Source organism: Astyanax mexicanus, chromosome 2 (assembly GCF_023375975.1).
Source record: "Astyanax mexicanus isolate ESR-SI-001 chromosome 2, AstMex3_surface, whole genome shotgun sequence".
NCBI classification, from domain to species: domain Eukaryota; kingdom Metazoa; phylum Chordata; class Actinopteri; order Characiformes; family Acestrorhamphidae; genus Astyanax; species Astyanax mexicanus.
Window position 1 is genome coordinate 64,476,362 of NC_064409.1, and position 14,538 is coordinate 64,490,899.

At 35.2% G+C, this 14,538-nt stretch overlaps 2 protein-coding genes across 2 annotated transcripts; both read right to left on the reverse strand.

The window, feature by feature from the left end:
* Window positions 1-420: 420 nt before the first annotated feature.
* Window positions 421-9,678, reverse strand: tsg101a (tumor susceptibility 101a). The gene is made up of 10 exons (XM_007228053.4): window positions 9,262-9,678; window positions 7,209-7,296; window positions 6,632-6,697; window positions 6,338-6,501; window positions 5,534-5,660; window positions 4,970-5,027; window positions 4,467-4,561; window positions 2,185-2,387; window positions 1,718-1,957; window positions 421-1,557 (listed from the first exon to the last, which is right to left on the reverse strand). The coding sequence occupies exons 1-10, from the start codon at window positions 9,301-9,303 to the stop codon at window positions 1,468-1,470; spliced, it is 1,173 nt and encodes a 390-aa protein (XP_007228115.1). The 5' UTR covers window positions 9,304-9,678; the 3' UTR covers window positions 421-1,467.
* A 504-nt stretch (window positions 9,679-10,182) lies between these two features.
* Window positions 10,183-14,493, reverse strand: zgc:123278 (UEV domain-containing protein). Its single transcript, XM_007228054.4, has 6 exons — window positions 14,374-14,493; window positions 14,172-14,259; window positions 13,969-14,034; window positions 12,843-13,006; window positions 11,227-11,305; window positions 10,183-10,409 (listed from the first exon to the last, which is right to left on the reverse strand). Exons 1-6 carry the CDS (start codon window positions 14,416-14,418, stop codon window positions 10,288-10,290), a joined length of 564 nt encoding a protein of 187 aa, XP_007228116.2. The 5' UTR covers window positions 14,419-14,493; the 3' UTR covers window positions 10,183-10,287.
* Window positions 14,494-14,538: the final 45 nt, after the last annotated feature.

Below are 14,538 nucleotides of genomic sequence, written 5' to 3' on the forward strand. Positions count from 1 at the left end.
ACAACAAAAAAACCAGTTAGCTAGCATTAGTGTTACTTTTCCTCTCATTTTGATCAACTAGCAGCACACCTGACTAAATTAGTTTAATAAGTTGGTCAGTTTTCACAGTGCTGACATTTACTTCTGTTAATCGAAATAAAAACCCGACATCACTGGTTTAGTCTACAAGCACAATCTATACGTACCTAAATAACCAGCTCATTAAAGAGAAAGAGAACATTGATCAGTAAAAGCATGTTTTGAGTTGGGTATTTTAAAAAGGAATCAAGTCCAACAATAAACCCCCAAGGCAGTTAGTTTCCAATACAACGCAGGTACGCATGTTTATAGCAGCAAAACAATGAGCAATGCTAATGTCTAACTTTACTCTTCATGTTCGTTGTAGAGCTACTTTAATATAACACAAATCTCACACACAGCCAAATTATCCTGATTTTATTGAGCAGAAGATATTAACAACTAAAGATCTGAAAACAAGAAGGAAAAAGTAAGAAGAATCTTTGTAATAGGATCTTCTCAATCAAATAAAATAAAGTTGCCCACACAAAACGCACTAAAAAAAAAAAAACACACATAGATTTTTTTTTTCTCTATTATTTTGTCAAAAGTCATTTAAAACCTTTTTGAATGAATTAATAAAGAAATCTTCATTCCATTGTTGATGCTGGAGTCAGTCAAACTAAGCAGACCTGTATGAATACTTGTACACACATACATGCCTACACGTACACACAATTTCTCACTCAGAAATTTGAGTGCAAATGCTCTGGAACCGTTCTAAATTTGTAACACTTGAAATGTCAGACGAATAATTCAGTTTAAATAGCTACATGAACGACAGTTGTACAATTATAGCAACAATTCAGGAACAGGACGCAGCAGGTCGACCCCAGGACAGCACAGTTGAAAAACATAAATACTCAGTCAGAAACAGTAAAATAAAATCGCTGAGATACAAAAGCTCACATTGCATTAAAGAGTTCCTTTCTAAAATTAAATAAGTATTTTCTTGTCCCAAAAACAAAAATGTAAGGAGTGTGGAGCAGTCATTCAGCAGTTTGTCATTTGCTACATTTTGGAGTCAGTACTGCAAAAAAAAAACAATCAACAAATCTGACACATTTTGATATAATAACCAAAAGATGAAGATGTAAAGAAGCTCTAAGACAGAAAAAAAATGTGCATTACATGCATGAAGAAACAGAAAGTCACCCCTGTGACTTTGTCCCTAGTTGGTCAGCCAGTTAAACAGTCAGTCAATCACTGTTGTGCTTCATTTCTGATTTTAAAATTTTATCTGATTTCAACATAGATAACTTGAAGGATTCATCAATGTTATGCTATATTTGCCAGAATCCAAAGGATATAAGTAGGCATCAGTTTATAAGGGAAGCTGTTGACAACTATGTAAAACATAGTAAGGGAAAGAAAACATAAAACAAGGTGGGGGATCAGGTGGCAGTGGGATCAGTAGAGGTCGCTGAGTCCGGCAGTCTTTCGGGCTTTCTGCATCAGTGCTCTCAGCTGGAACTGCTTACGGGACAGCAGTCGCACATGCTGTAATAAAGAAATCCACATAGACCAGTCAGTGTCTAGACTGGAAAGCTACCAGAAAGAAACAATTTTCAAATGGGTATTAATAAGAGTAAGAACACAAAGAGAGAAGATAGAAGTCTTATAGAAAAAAATATAATATATATGTATTAAAAAAGTATACCTTGAGAAAGACCTCCAAGTCGATGACGCCTCTGCGTAGAGCCTCCCCAAGGTAGAATATGGTGTCCTCAATGGCATTCTCCTCAGCATACAGATTCAGGATCTGTTTATATAGCGGCGCTGTGGGAACAATTACGTCATCAATATCATTGTTCTCTGACTGATTCTCCATCTTCTCCAGAGCTTCTGTCAGTTCCTCATCCTTCTTCTTGAGCAGGTCAATATTCCTGTCCACCTCAGCCTGAAAAATAAATTATAGTATTACGGTTAGTTCCAATCACTCCACCTGATTGACTGAAAATTGTTCTACCTATATTATATATTCTAAGCTTTTGGCATTTTGGCTTACTTCTCCACTATTAACATTTGTTGTTTTTATCTAACTGGAGACTCATTAAAACACCAAATTATAGCTAGAGCACAGATGCTCACTAAATCACCAGAGGCTACTGGTAACTGCATTCTCACCACTTCCTGGTCCAGACGAGAGACCATCTCCTCCAGCTTTTGGTGGCCTTTCTTCAGGTCCTCCTCTGTACGCTTGAGGGCATCCAGCTCAGCCTGAGCCCTATCCATCTCCTCCTTCATCCTCCAGCGGAGTTTATCGCTCACAGCCGAGATGAGCGAGGCACGGATAGTGTCCTCTCCGATGGTGCCATCTCGACTCTGCCCTAAAGATGAGATAGAAGAAGAGGCGAAAAACGATGAAGCGATGCTGTTGTTTAGGAGAGGTTGCGATTCACTGACAGCTTCAAGGTAATCTATAAGCAGAAATTTTAGGTGTAGATGGTCTGGCAATGAAAAAAATAACATGCACTTGTGAAATCAATGCATTTTGGTGGTATTGTACAAATTACAGTAAACTATTATGCTATGTAGGCACAACACAGGTCCCCTAACTGTAATTATTGCCAACCTAAACTTACGTCACTAGAAAATGTCAGTCTTATTGTCTATTGTTCTATACTCACTGCCTCTTGTCCTGTGCTTAATGCTTATATAGCACTATTGTAAAGTGTGATAAGCAGTCTTTTGTCTGCATTTATTAACTTGTTTATTAAATTGTCTGCTGATGCTCTCATATTCCTCAGTAGTTACATTGTATTTCTCAATTAGCACATGGGTGACAACGGAAAGAATGTCCACATTTGATTTAACGCACAGTTTACTTTTACATTTACAGCATTTAGCTAATATTTTTATCTAGAGCGACTTACAAGGTTGTTCCTATTACAGAGGTGGGCCAATGTAGTGTTAGGAGTCTTGCCCAGGAACTAGACCTGGAACTGAACCCCAGTCTCCCACATGGTAGCTCACTGGCAGGCGGTGGTGTTATACACTGCACCACACCAATCATTACATGCACAAGGCATTTATTTGAACAAATTCTAAAGCTGATATCTTCGAAATGTGATGTCTGAAATTCCAAGCCTCATAAGATCAGCAAACATGCAGAAAAATCGAGCAACATTACAACTTATGCAGCTCATACAAAACTACTGTAACACAGTTCTTCATACACAGATCTGTACAGGTTGTACAGGCTGCCAGCCCACAGCAGTGTGAATGTCATGGTTAATACCAGCGCTGCACTGGAGAACTCATAATGGAACCTTATCCTACTCCCAGGCAAGTCTATGCCCTCTAAATATAGGTTCCCACGAGCCTACATGCGAAGGGGGCTACATGCTGGCCTGTTTAAACCACATCCACCCAGAACTTTGACCTTTTATACCCACGAATCCAGTTACAGACTCGACCTTTCTCTGCGCTCCATCGAGGTCACAATGAGTTGGTGTAGACCCAAACATAAGGTCGGAGGTCAGGGGCAGAAAAAGTTCAGTGGTATGAAAGTAACATGCTTTTGTACCATCACCTCTAACATTATACTAGCCTCGTCTCAGTGCTGCTCAGCGCGCATGTGGACACAGGCAGAAGATCAGCAAAGCTTACAAACAGCAAACAGGTTTGATGAGCTGTTAACAGGTGCACAATATAGTACACTGTACTTCATTTTTAAGCTTAACTGCATATATAAATAAACATGCAATGGAGACTGACATTAAACGTATAATATATTATAGTATTCCCAAAATATAAATACATTCCAATAGCATGATATGTTAATATACGGTGATTAATATATATGGTAATATATTAATATATAGCTCTATTAATAAGAGATGACTTAATGATGATGTTTTTCCTTGATTTTACAAAATTGAAAAGCTCTGGAATATAATCAAGAGAAAGATGGATGCTCACAAGTCATCAAACCAAACTAAACTGCTTGAATTTTTGCACTAGGAGTGGCATAAAGTTATTCAAAAGCAGTGTAAAAACTGGTGGAGACAACTGTGAATAAAAACCAGGGTTAATCCACCAAATATTGAGTTCTGACCTTTTAAATCTTTATGAATATGAACTTGTTTTCTTTGCAATATTTGAGCTCTGAAAGTTCTGCATCTTTTTTTGTTATTTCAGCCATTTCTTTTTTTTTTTTTTTACAAATAAACGCTCTAAATGACAATATTTGTATTTGGAATTTAGGATAAATGTTGTCTGTAGTTTATAGAATAAATCAACAATGGTATTTTTACTCAAACATATACCTATAAATAGCAAAATCAGAGAAACTAAGTTCAGAAAATAAAGTAGTCTCTTAATTTTTTCCAGAGCTGTATATGTTTTAAACATACTATATGTTATGCACTACAAATCCCAGAACACATCAGGGCAGCGTTACTCACCCACAGTAGTGACTGGAGGCTGGGACGGGTAGTGTGTAGGGCCCCCAGAAGCAGGATATGTAGACCCTCCAGGATAAGGATAGCCTGGATACCCACTACAACAGCGACAGACAAAACAAAATAAGTAAACTAGTATACAGTACTGTGCAGAAGATGCAGAAACTTAAGCATATAATTAACTATTTATCTCAGCAAGCTAAATATAGTAAAAGAAGAAAGTAGTTGACGTCCGACGAGATAATCTGGAGAACGAGGCCTGGTTAAATTTTTTTTATTTATTTATTTAGCTAAATATGTTAAAATCAGAAAGTCAATAGGAACCTTGCTCTCAAACATTTTAGAAAATCAACCAGTGGTGACAAATATTTTGCATAAAACTGTATATTCACTATAAATAAGTAAAAACATATACACGTGTATGGTTTAACATAGTATAATAGAATAGAAATATATTATACTGCACATAATTTTTCACCAATATTGTACTCTAAAACATGTTTTACCATGGATTTGGGTTTGGTCCATAACCAGACACAGCAGGCATTCCAGGCATGTAAGATTCTAGAACAGAGAGAAGGAGATAAAGCAAACACAGCAACAGCAACACCTACAGCACAGCTGGTGATGAGTGAGTGACATCTACTGGTTAACACAGGCATTACAGAGCTCACTCTTTATAATTAAAAAAATAAATCAAGATAGAAAGCAGCTCTGGTGGGCCTAAGTACTGCAGAGTTGAGTGATTCTCTTCATTAAACACAATTCATTCAGCTCATCAGCTAAGTAGCAAGGTCTCTGTGAGCTGAATTTCTACAAAGCTGTAGCTCTCAGACATCCTTGCTCTAAACACAGAAGTGCAAACTTATAAGTAAATCTTCAAGGAACAAACAATTTTTATTATAGGTAAAAAAAAAAAATGGTATTATCAGGTTAACTTTCTAAACATAATACATTGCCCTGTATACAATACATGTGCACCCAGTGTAGAAGTGTAGAATCCAAGTGTAGAATCCAAGTTTAACCTGGATTTTTTTTGTTTTTTTGTGAAGTATAATGAGGTGTCTTACGATTTGGGGGCCCAGTGGCCTGGAAGGACTGATAGGGGGGCTGAGTTGTGGGTCGTGAGAAAACAGGAGGCTCCTCTCCAAAAACAACAATCATGACCTGGATCAGACCATACAGGTCAGACTGCGGCTGGATACACAAAAACCGACAGAGAATGTGTTCATGAGAGCATTCACATCAGTAATGTTTATCATATTTTAGCAATGGTGTTGCTAATTTGTCAAAGACTGTATTTATCTGAATTAGTAGAATATTGATCTAGAAACCATTAAAATGCTGATCTTCACTCAAATGATAATTAAAATCATTAGAAAACCTACGTCAAATCACTGGGACCAATTAAACATAATATATATCTCCCTAAGATATATATATTATTTTTTTTCCCTTGAGAAATGTTCTAATGAAAAACTGCATTAGATTTATAATGTTTTTAATCTATATAATTGTTTGCAGCTCTGATCTTTAAAATGATGAGACCCATTGTCCTCAAATATCTAATAATGACTACACATTCTACAAGTTCTCAAGATATTATCATCTTTGAATGAATTTCTATGATGGCTGTGATACTTTCATTATCATTTTCAGAACTTTGGTATTAATTTGACACTGTGGCAATTCCCATGACATCCCTCATTATGAGTAAAAAAATAAATAAAAAAATATTAACTGTATCATTTGTTTGTGAGAAAAACACACTTAACTATACAAACAATGTTGTACAAGCTGTAAAGGGTATACATTAACTAAATATTCAAGGCTGTTTTTAAATCACCGTACTAAATCTGATTATTGGCTCTTACATGTTTCCATTCATGGAGATAGGGAAGGTAAATCTTGCCATTGGCATCAATATGTTTCCCAGTCTTGATCATCATTGCGCTGGTAGGTTTCACAAAACATATGGGAGGGTTGTAGGGATATGTGTCCAACAGCCATAGACACACAGGGATATTATACACATTTCCTGAGGAGAGATTTATTTAAAAACTTAAACAGAGAATACAGATTTTATTAATTTAGATATAAATATTATATGAAGTTTTAATTTTTTTTTTTTATTCAAATAATTAGAATATCTTTGGAACCTTCCATACCTCTATAGCTTACTGGCACTGTCCCTGTTAAACTCATCAACTCCCTTGACGATCCATCATTGAACACTACGAACAAAACAGAAACATAGTACCTCTCATCACAGTATACATTTGACTTCCACACATCTGTAATGGCTACAGTCTGCATTTTCAGAAAAGATTTCCACTTAATTTTGGAGCATTGTTGTGAGGATCTGATGGCATTCAGCAAAAAGAGCGATAGCAGGGTCATTCCCCACTAATACCCAATACATCCCAAAAAACATTGGATGGAGCATCATTATTTCAGAGAACACAAATCCACTGCCTAAGTCTGTCATTAGGCATAGTTACAATTGGTTCAAGTTTACATGCTCCTGAGAGTCCTATTCTATTAGCAATACTTCTCCACAGGGACTAGCCAAGCTGAATGTGTGCATTTGCACATCTGTGTCAGCCATGGATGCCACTGTAGCTGGAAACATTAATTAGAATGGCTGTCTACAAGCACTGCAATGAAGTTACAAGACACATAATTAATTAAGCAGCCAGTTAATCAAAGTACATTATGGATGTTTGCAACAAGAGCAAAACTTACCATAAGCATCCATCAGAGGTTTCAGATCTTTGTATTGCAGGATGACATTCGTTATCTCACGTACAGTGAGGTCACGGTATTTATATTGCTGAATGGTGAACACAGATGGGCAGAATAATAGAAAGTTATTTAGAGTAATCACAAACAACAGCTGAAAAGAATGTAAGGTTTCTGTGTAATTTATACATTCTACACAAATGCACAGAAAGGCAAAGAGCAAGTAGTATTTTTATGGACTTGTCTATTATCTCAATAACACAGCCTACATTACTTGCAATCTCAGCATTATAAAAGTTGTATTTTTGTAACAATAATTCATTATACTTGTGATATAAAGTTTTGTCAGCTTAAATGATTTCTCAAGATCAGATCAAAAACATCTCATTAATACTTGTTTATTAGTTACTTTTGTACAGCTCTGTTTAAAAAACAGTACAGTAACAGTAATGGGTTAAACAGATCAGATTAAATATTTAAGAGTGAATTGTTCTGTACAATAATCTACAGAGCCTCTAAATGATTAATAATGTTATATAATAATAATTAAAATAATTGTAATAATAATTGAAAAGTTTGCTTTATTAAATAAATTATTACCCCTAATTTAATACATAATTTCTAAGATTTGCCTCAATTTAATACTATATATTAAAATATATTTATATATACTATATAAAAATAACATATATTGGAAAAATCAATCTCAATCAGTCTCAACTCAAGAAGTTAAGCTTCTGTATGTTCTCTGTTTGATTAGAGTGCCATCTATAAACGAAGGGCATGGTTTATTAAAGCAGGAACATGTGATTTTGTAGAAATCAGGAAATGGTTCATCTAGCTTTATCCAGCTTTCTATCTCTGTCTGGCATTATTGTAAACCTGATTACACAGGTACTTAAATGGAATTTCAGTCATAAAGTTGCTGTTTTGGAGATTGTACATGTTTTTCATTGCACAGCACCACACCTCTCAGTGAAGTCTCACATCACAAGAATAAACAGGACAATCATTTTTTCTTAGGTAGTTAAATGGACAGGTGAACAGGCTGTTGACTGTGAACAATTATTTACATACTCATAAAGAGTATGTTATCATTTCCCAATAAAAACAAGTATCTTCACTTTTTTGTCTATTTTTAAATTACTACATCATTTTAACACAAACTGTTCCTTGCACTGTTTCAAAACTTATTGATGAATGACCAATAGATGTTCTACAACATTACCTAAAATAAACTCTTTTTACATCCATTGACTTTTTTTTTACTGTTTAGAAACCAAGTCTCACATCGCAGGAATGAACAGCACAATCAATTTGTAGAAATCAGGAAGTGGTTCCTCTAGCTTTTTCCAGCTGTCCATCTTTCTCTGGGATTATTGTAAACCTAATTAGACAGGTAGTTACATGAAAGACATACAGGCTTTTCAGTCATTTAATTTGTTCTGAACACTCCAGTTATTCCAAATGAAAGGACAGGACCAGGTGTCAAAATTTCATGAGGAACGGACCAATAGAAATTCTGAAATAAACTCTTTTTACATCCATTTTAATTGAAAGTTAGGGTTTTAACTCTCTTCTGTAAAGCTGCTGTTTTGGAGAATTTTTTATTTATCAGGTAATGTTAGTTAAACGGACAGGTGAGCAGGCTATTTTAGTTTTTTCATTTGGTCTGAACAAACCAGTCATTCCAAATAAGAAGACAGATAAAAATATATATTATTTATAGTCATGTGGCCTCCTCAAGATAATGTTTCATTTTTTTTTGTCAGGTCATTCCTTTGAATAATTGGTATTTTTATTATATAGGTTACATTATACATGATATTACATTACATACACATACAAACATAACAGTTGTTTATAGTTTGTAATTTTATATGAACGCTGCTGTCCTGTATGTTATGAACAAACTGAGTTATATGAGTTAAAATATTTAGAAATGTAAAAAGAAATCACAGACTGAGCAGCTCCAAATCTCACTCAACACCATTCACCACATAACAACAACAATTAGCCACATAGCTAGGGCTAGGCTAGTTAGTTGGCTGCTTACCTTCAGCATCTTTTTAAGCGCGCCTTCGTTGACAACCGCCATAGCTGAGCCCCTAAACTCTCTCACAGTCTTTAATAAATAAACTGTAATTTAGTTAATCCCGGCTTTTATTAATAACGGGTGTATGGAGCTGTAATGGTTGCCCAGCTAGTTCCGCAGCGCTGGCCTGGTCCCCGGCTAAACTCAGCCAGGGCCAGGAGACGGTCCCCCCGATAAACTCCCCTAAACCCGGGCTTTAACCCGAGCACACGACGGATACCGGACTGATACTCCACACAGCTCGAGTTAAAGCCGTTTCAGATCTATTCCTGACACTTACACTAAACTCAGAGTACAGATAGCTCATCAGGAAAGGTAAATAAAGCAAGTGCACTCTGCCAAAATGGACAGATCGACCTCTTTCCGTCGCTAAGAGCACACTTCAAAATAAAAGTCTGTTATTTTTTAATAAAATAACGGCACAGAAACAGTGAGAAAAATATTTTGAAAGCCAAACCTTTAATAATGAAAAAATAAAAAAGGTATATTGTGTTAGAAGCATATAAAGCATTCATTAATTTATTCCAGCCATTGAGTACATTAATAACTAGGAGCTTCAACACTGGCTGTTGCATTACATGTGACAATTAAGTTACATACTTTAGTTAAAAAAAAGAAAACAGTCGATAAATACAGCATATCGTCACTGTCCAATGAAAATAAGCATCTTTAGTTTTGTTGAATTATGTTTACTACATAATTTAAACATACTGTGTCATATTTTCTTGATAAATTGATATAGAATATTAAATTCTCCAAAAATACCTAAAATAAACATTGACATTTTTCATTGAAAGAAGGTTAAAAAGGTTTTAACTCTTTCATAAAGTTTTATTACAGTTTATTTATTTTCACATCATGAGAATAAACAGGACAATCAAATTCGATTATATTGTGTATTTAAAATATAATACAACACCTTTATATAAACATATTCATCTATCAATATATACAGGTAAATACAAAATATGAATACAGTTTGTACATTTAGCAGATAGTTTCATTTTTGCCTTGGAAAGGTAATCCATCCTCTCTCCACACTGTCATATGGGAACAGTTGTTTTCCACTGAGCAGGCGTGAAAATGTTTCATAGGCTCTTCTTCTGAAACTGCAGGAAATAATAAAAAAAAGTTAACATAAATGAAGAAACACAATGCTTTCTTTAAAAAGGAAAACACAAACAATGAGTTTACTAATTTTGTGCAGAATAAAAACTCGAAATAACAGGGAGAATATTTTAAAATATTTTTTTCTTATAATGTTTGTAGGGTTTATGCATCATAAATAGTCTTAACATTTATATATATATACATTTTCTAATCTCTTTTTATCCCTTTGAATTGAATGCTATTACTGTGTCTTAATGTGTGTAAATGAGCTCTGTTCATGTTCAAAACGCAGTCCAGGTAAGCTGTATACCAAACTGAGTTACAAATATGTAGTATGTAAATATGGTGGTTTTTATGACATCACAAAAAAAAAAGAAAGCGACTAAGCGTAGTCTTGGACTACACAGCATTTTGAACGGAGATTTTCCACTGAAAGGAAAATATAGTATTTACAACTAGGCCTAATCCTTGTCCGGGAAACTGACCCATAGGGAATAGGGTAGATCTTGTACACACAGCTTAAGTGTGATGGATTTGTTTACTTCATTGTATTAGATATTTTTTATTAGTATTTTATAGTCTAGGTCAAACAGCCTTCCTGTTTTATTTAACTTCCTTGAAGTAATGAGGACACAAGGGCAGAGAAAGTTGCTGTTATGCTAAAGTTGGAACTAAGGCCATGCTATCAGGATAACACTACACAGCTCACGTGTGCAGTGTGGTTACAGACACACAACAGCAGCAACCGGTGACTTAAAAACGTGTCTGAAGAGGAAATGATTGAGTTAGAAAAGATTGTCTCGTGTTGATGGTTACCTGGCCGCATAACCAGAGGAGGTGCCTCACCAAAGATGGACATCAGCACCTGAATTAGGCTGTGAAGGTCACACTGACTCTGCAACATCAGATAAACACAGACAAAGCAGATCATTGTCAGAAGGCGATAAACAGTGACCATACAAGACCTTTCAAAACTTGTCAGCTTTTTCTTTTGTACAACTGCAACTTATTGAGGCTTAGTTTTGACAAGTACTGAATAGGTAGATAGTAAAAACATCAGTTTTAACTTTCCAACAGTTTAACTGAATTGGTTATTTAGTCCACACCTTTTTCCAGGACTAAAAAAATACCAAAGTAAATGTATTTAATTAATGTATCTATATAGATAAAAGTCAAAAGTTTTGATTTCTTTACTTGTTTAAAATGTTTGTAAACATTTGAAAATTTTTTTTTGTAATTTTTAGATAGACTTTTTTAAGCTGAAAAAAACAATTTCTTAAAATTAACTACCTCACATTTCAGTTATGTAAAACAAATAAATAAAAAAAACACATATTTTTATGTTTTTGGACTAAGGTAAAGCATATTCTGTCAGTTTCCCAGACAGGGAAGTCGTGTACTATATTTTTCTTTGCATGGAAAAATGAAAAATCATGTGTATTCTAAGACTGGGCTTGGAATTCCTTGTCTGTGTTCTAAACCACATTGAATTATCTGAGTGAAACAGCAAATAAAGCTGATCGACCAGTTTATCTCTTGACAAACAGATGTTATGGTTTGATGGTTTATCTGTTCTACCTGCATGATCAACCAGACAAAGCTGAATAACCTGTATGACCAAACCTTACTATGCTGGTTGACCAGTATGACCAAGCTTTACCATGCTGGTTGACCAGTATGACCTGAAACTTTTTTTGTACAGCAAAACACACTTTAGACATGCATATCACCACTGTCCAATGAAAAACAAGTATGTCCAAAACAGCAACTTTACAGGAGAGAGGAAAAACCTTCTAAACTTTTAATGGAAGTCAATGTAAAAAGAGTTTATTTCTATTGGTCTGTTCATCAAGAAATTTTTGGCACAGTGTAAGAGACAGTTACAGCCATACCACTGTAATTTTTAACTTTCTCTACCTAGTGTTTTTCTTTACTTGCTTTACTTTTACTTGTACTTCAGTGTATATATATTCTTTATTATACCTATTCTTATGTTTGTTTACATTTAAAGTGTTATTTATTTAAGACTGGCGGTAATTGGAGGGACTGCAATGTAAGAGTACAGTGTATTGTACAGTTTAACTGCTCGTCTCTGCTGTGCATGAGACAATAAAACTCTTGAATATTAACACATCACAAACTTATTCAGTGTGACCAGCTTCACCAAGCATGACCAGCATGGCTATACATGACCAAAATGAAATGCAACACTATACACTATGCTGGTGAAGAGCTGGTTAAGCTGGTTAAGTTTTTTGCCTGGATGACCAGCTTTTCTACCTCCACATCAATACAATGTAATTTGATGATTTTGGATGATGTTAGGAATGCTAATCTAACGTCTCGCATTTTTAACTAAACAGGTCTTAGTTCATTAACTGCATCTAGGGCCAGTCACCATATTAATGTGAGATGCTGGACTGCAAACTTACATGTCTCCATTCTTCCAGATACGGTAGCATGATCTGCCCGTCGCTGTTCACGTGAGTGCTGGGAACGATCATCATCTCTTTTGTGGGTTTCACAAAGCAGATTGGAGCGGTGCGGGGAAAGCTTTCATCCAGCCAGAGGCACAGGGGGATGTTATAAAGTCTCCCTGTAACACAGAGTATTGCTCAGTAGAGTGTTCAACAAACCATAGAAAAAGTTTAAGCATTCCAGTAACATGTTTTTTCAATTAATAGTTTACAAATAGTTTATGAAGATTGGTGTCAGGCAGCAGTTCAATTTTATGTTATGTTTAACTCCAAACTAAAAGATATCTGTGTTGTGGTTTGTCTTTAGACACCGTTGTTTAGATTGGATAAAAAGTAAACTTCTCTTTTTACTTAAATTTTATACACATGATGGTTTTTCTATTATGAGTGTTGCTACAATTTAATTTAAAATTGCAACACAGTGTTTTGTAACCCCTGTATTGTGAAACACATACAGCTTTGGAAAAAAAATATTGATTTCTGAATTCTTATAACAATATGAATATGAACTTGTTTTCTTTGCAATAATTGAGGTCTGAAGGCTCTGCATCGTTTATGTTATTCCAGCCATTTCTAATTTTCTGCAAACAAATGCTCTAAATGACAATATTTTTATTTGGAATTTGGGAGAAATGTTGTCCGTAGTTTATAGAATAAAACAACAATGTTCATTTTACTCAACCATATACTTATAAAAGGCAAAATCAGAGAAACTGATTCAGAAACTGAAGTGGTCTTTTAATTTTTTCCAGAGCTGTATTATCGACAAGTTCTTGCAAATACACAGCCCTACACCACATGACCGTCTTTACATATAGAACCAGAGGGCATCTCAGGTTCTTGCATATTTGATAGCTCTGCTGTACTATTATGGCCCATCTACAAAATACATTAATTCAACTGTCGTTTTTCACATCTTAGGTAGGAGTTTAAAAAATTATATATCGTAATTGAGAATGCCGCATTGCTTTTTTTGTTTAAACATTAACATTTCTTTACAGTCTTGTTGGACAGAATGAAGATGAGTCTCAATGTCATTGACCCTAAAGTAAAGTTGTAAAGTTGTAAGTGGTTCACTCACCCTGGTACAACACTGTTACTGTCCCCACCAGGCTTAGCAGATCCTTGGCGGTGCCATTGTTGAAAACTGGATCAACATGTGGAAAAATGATATAATTTGATGTTATGAATTGCTGAAGGCAATGTGTGGGTTAAAGGAGAAGAGCAATCATGTTATAATTAGAAAAAAAACTTTTAAATGAGCTGAAACTGAAATACACTTACCAAATCTGTCCATTACTGGTTCTAGGTACTTGTAACGGGACATGACCACCATGACCTCTGATAGCAGCCTTTTCCTGTGATGGTATGTCTGTCAAGACACCAGCAACCATCACACCACATCATACATCATTCAAGTAAAATAATGTACTAAATATTTAGCTTGCAGTTTAAATGGTTATTAAACTGCACAGAGAGCTCTTACCTTGGGTAGCACTTTCTTCACAGACCCTATACTAGTGACCGTCATGATTTCAATCCAAAACAGATTAAACAAACTGAATCTCTGGAAATCTCTCCTGCAGAAAGTGCTGTGTGTTTTTCTCTGCGGCAGTTATTGACTCAATAGTTTGGACCCTCCTCCAGGTTT

Bases quoted from the DNA above. Each gene is read 5' to 3' on its own strand.
- tsg101a (XM_007228053.4), bottom strand. From the start codon at position 9,303: ATGGCGGTTGTCAACGAAGGCGCGCTTAAAAAGATGCTGAAG. The intron at 5,028-5,533 runs GTAAGACACCTC...TCTCTGTTCTAG, and splicing joins GGCCACTGGGCCCCCAAATC to AATCTTACATGCCTGGAATG. The intron at 1,558-1,717 runs GTATACTTTTTT...TCTTTATTACAG, and splicing joins ACTTGGAGGTCTTTCTCAAG to CATGTGCGACTGCTGTCCCG.
- zgc:123278 (XM_007228054.4), bottom strand. From the start codon at position 14,418: ATGACGGTCACTAGTATAGGGTCTGTGAAGAAAGTGCTACCCAAG. The intron at 13,007-13,968 runs GTGAGTGAACCA...TCTGTGTTACAG, and splicing joins AGTAACAGTGTTGTACCAGG to GGAGACTTTATAACATCCCC. The intron at 11,306-12,842 runs GTAAGTTTGCAG...CTGATGTTGCAG, and splicing joins ATCTGGAAGAATGGAGACAT to AGTCAGTGTGACCTTCACAG.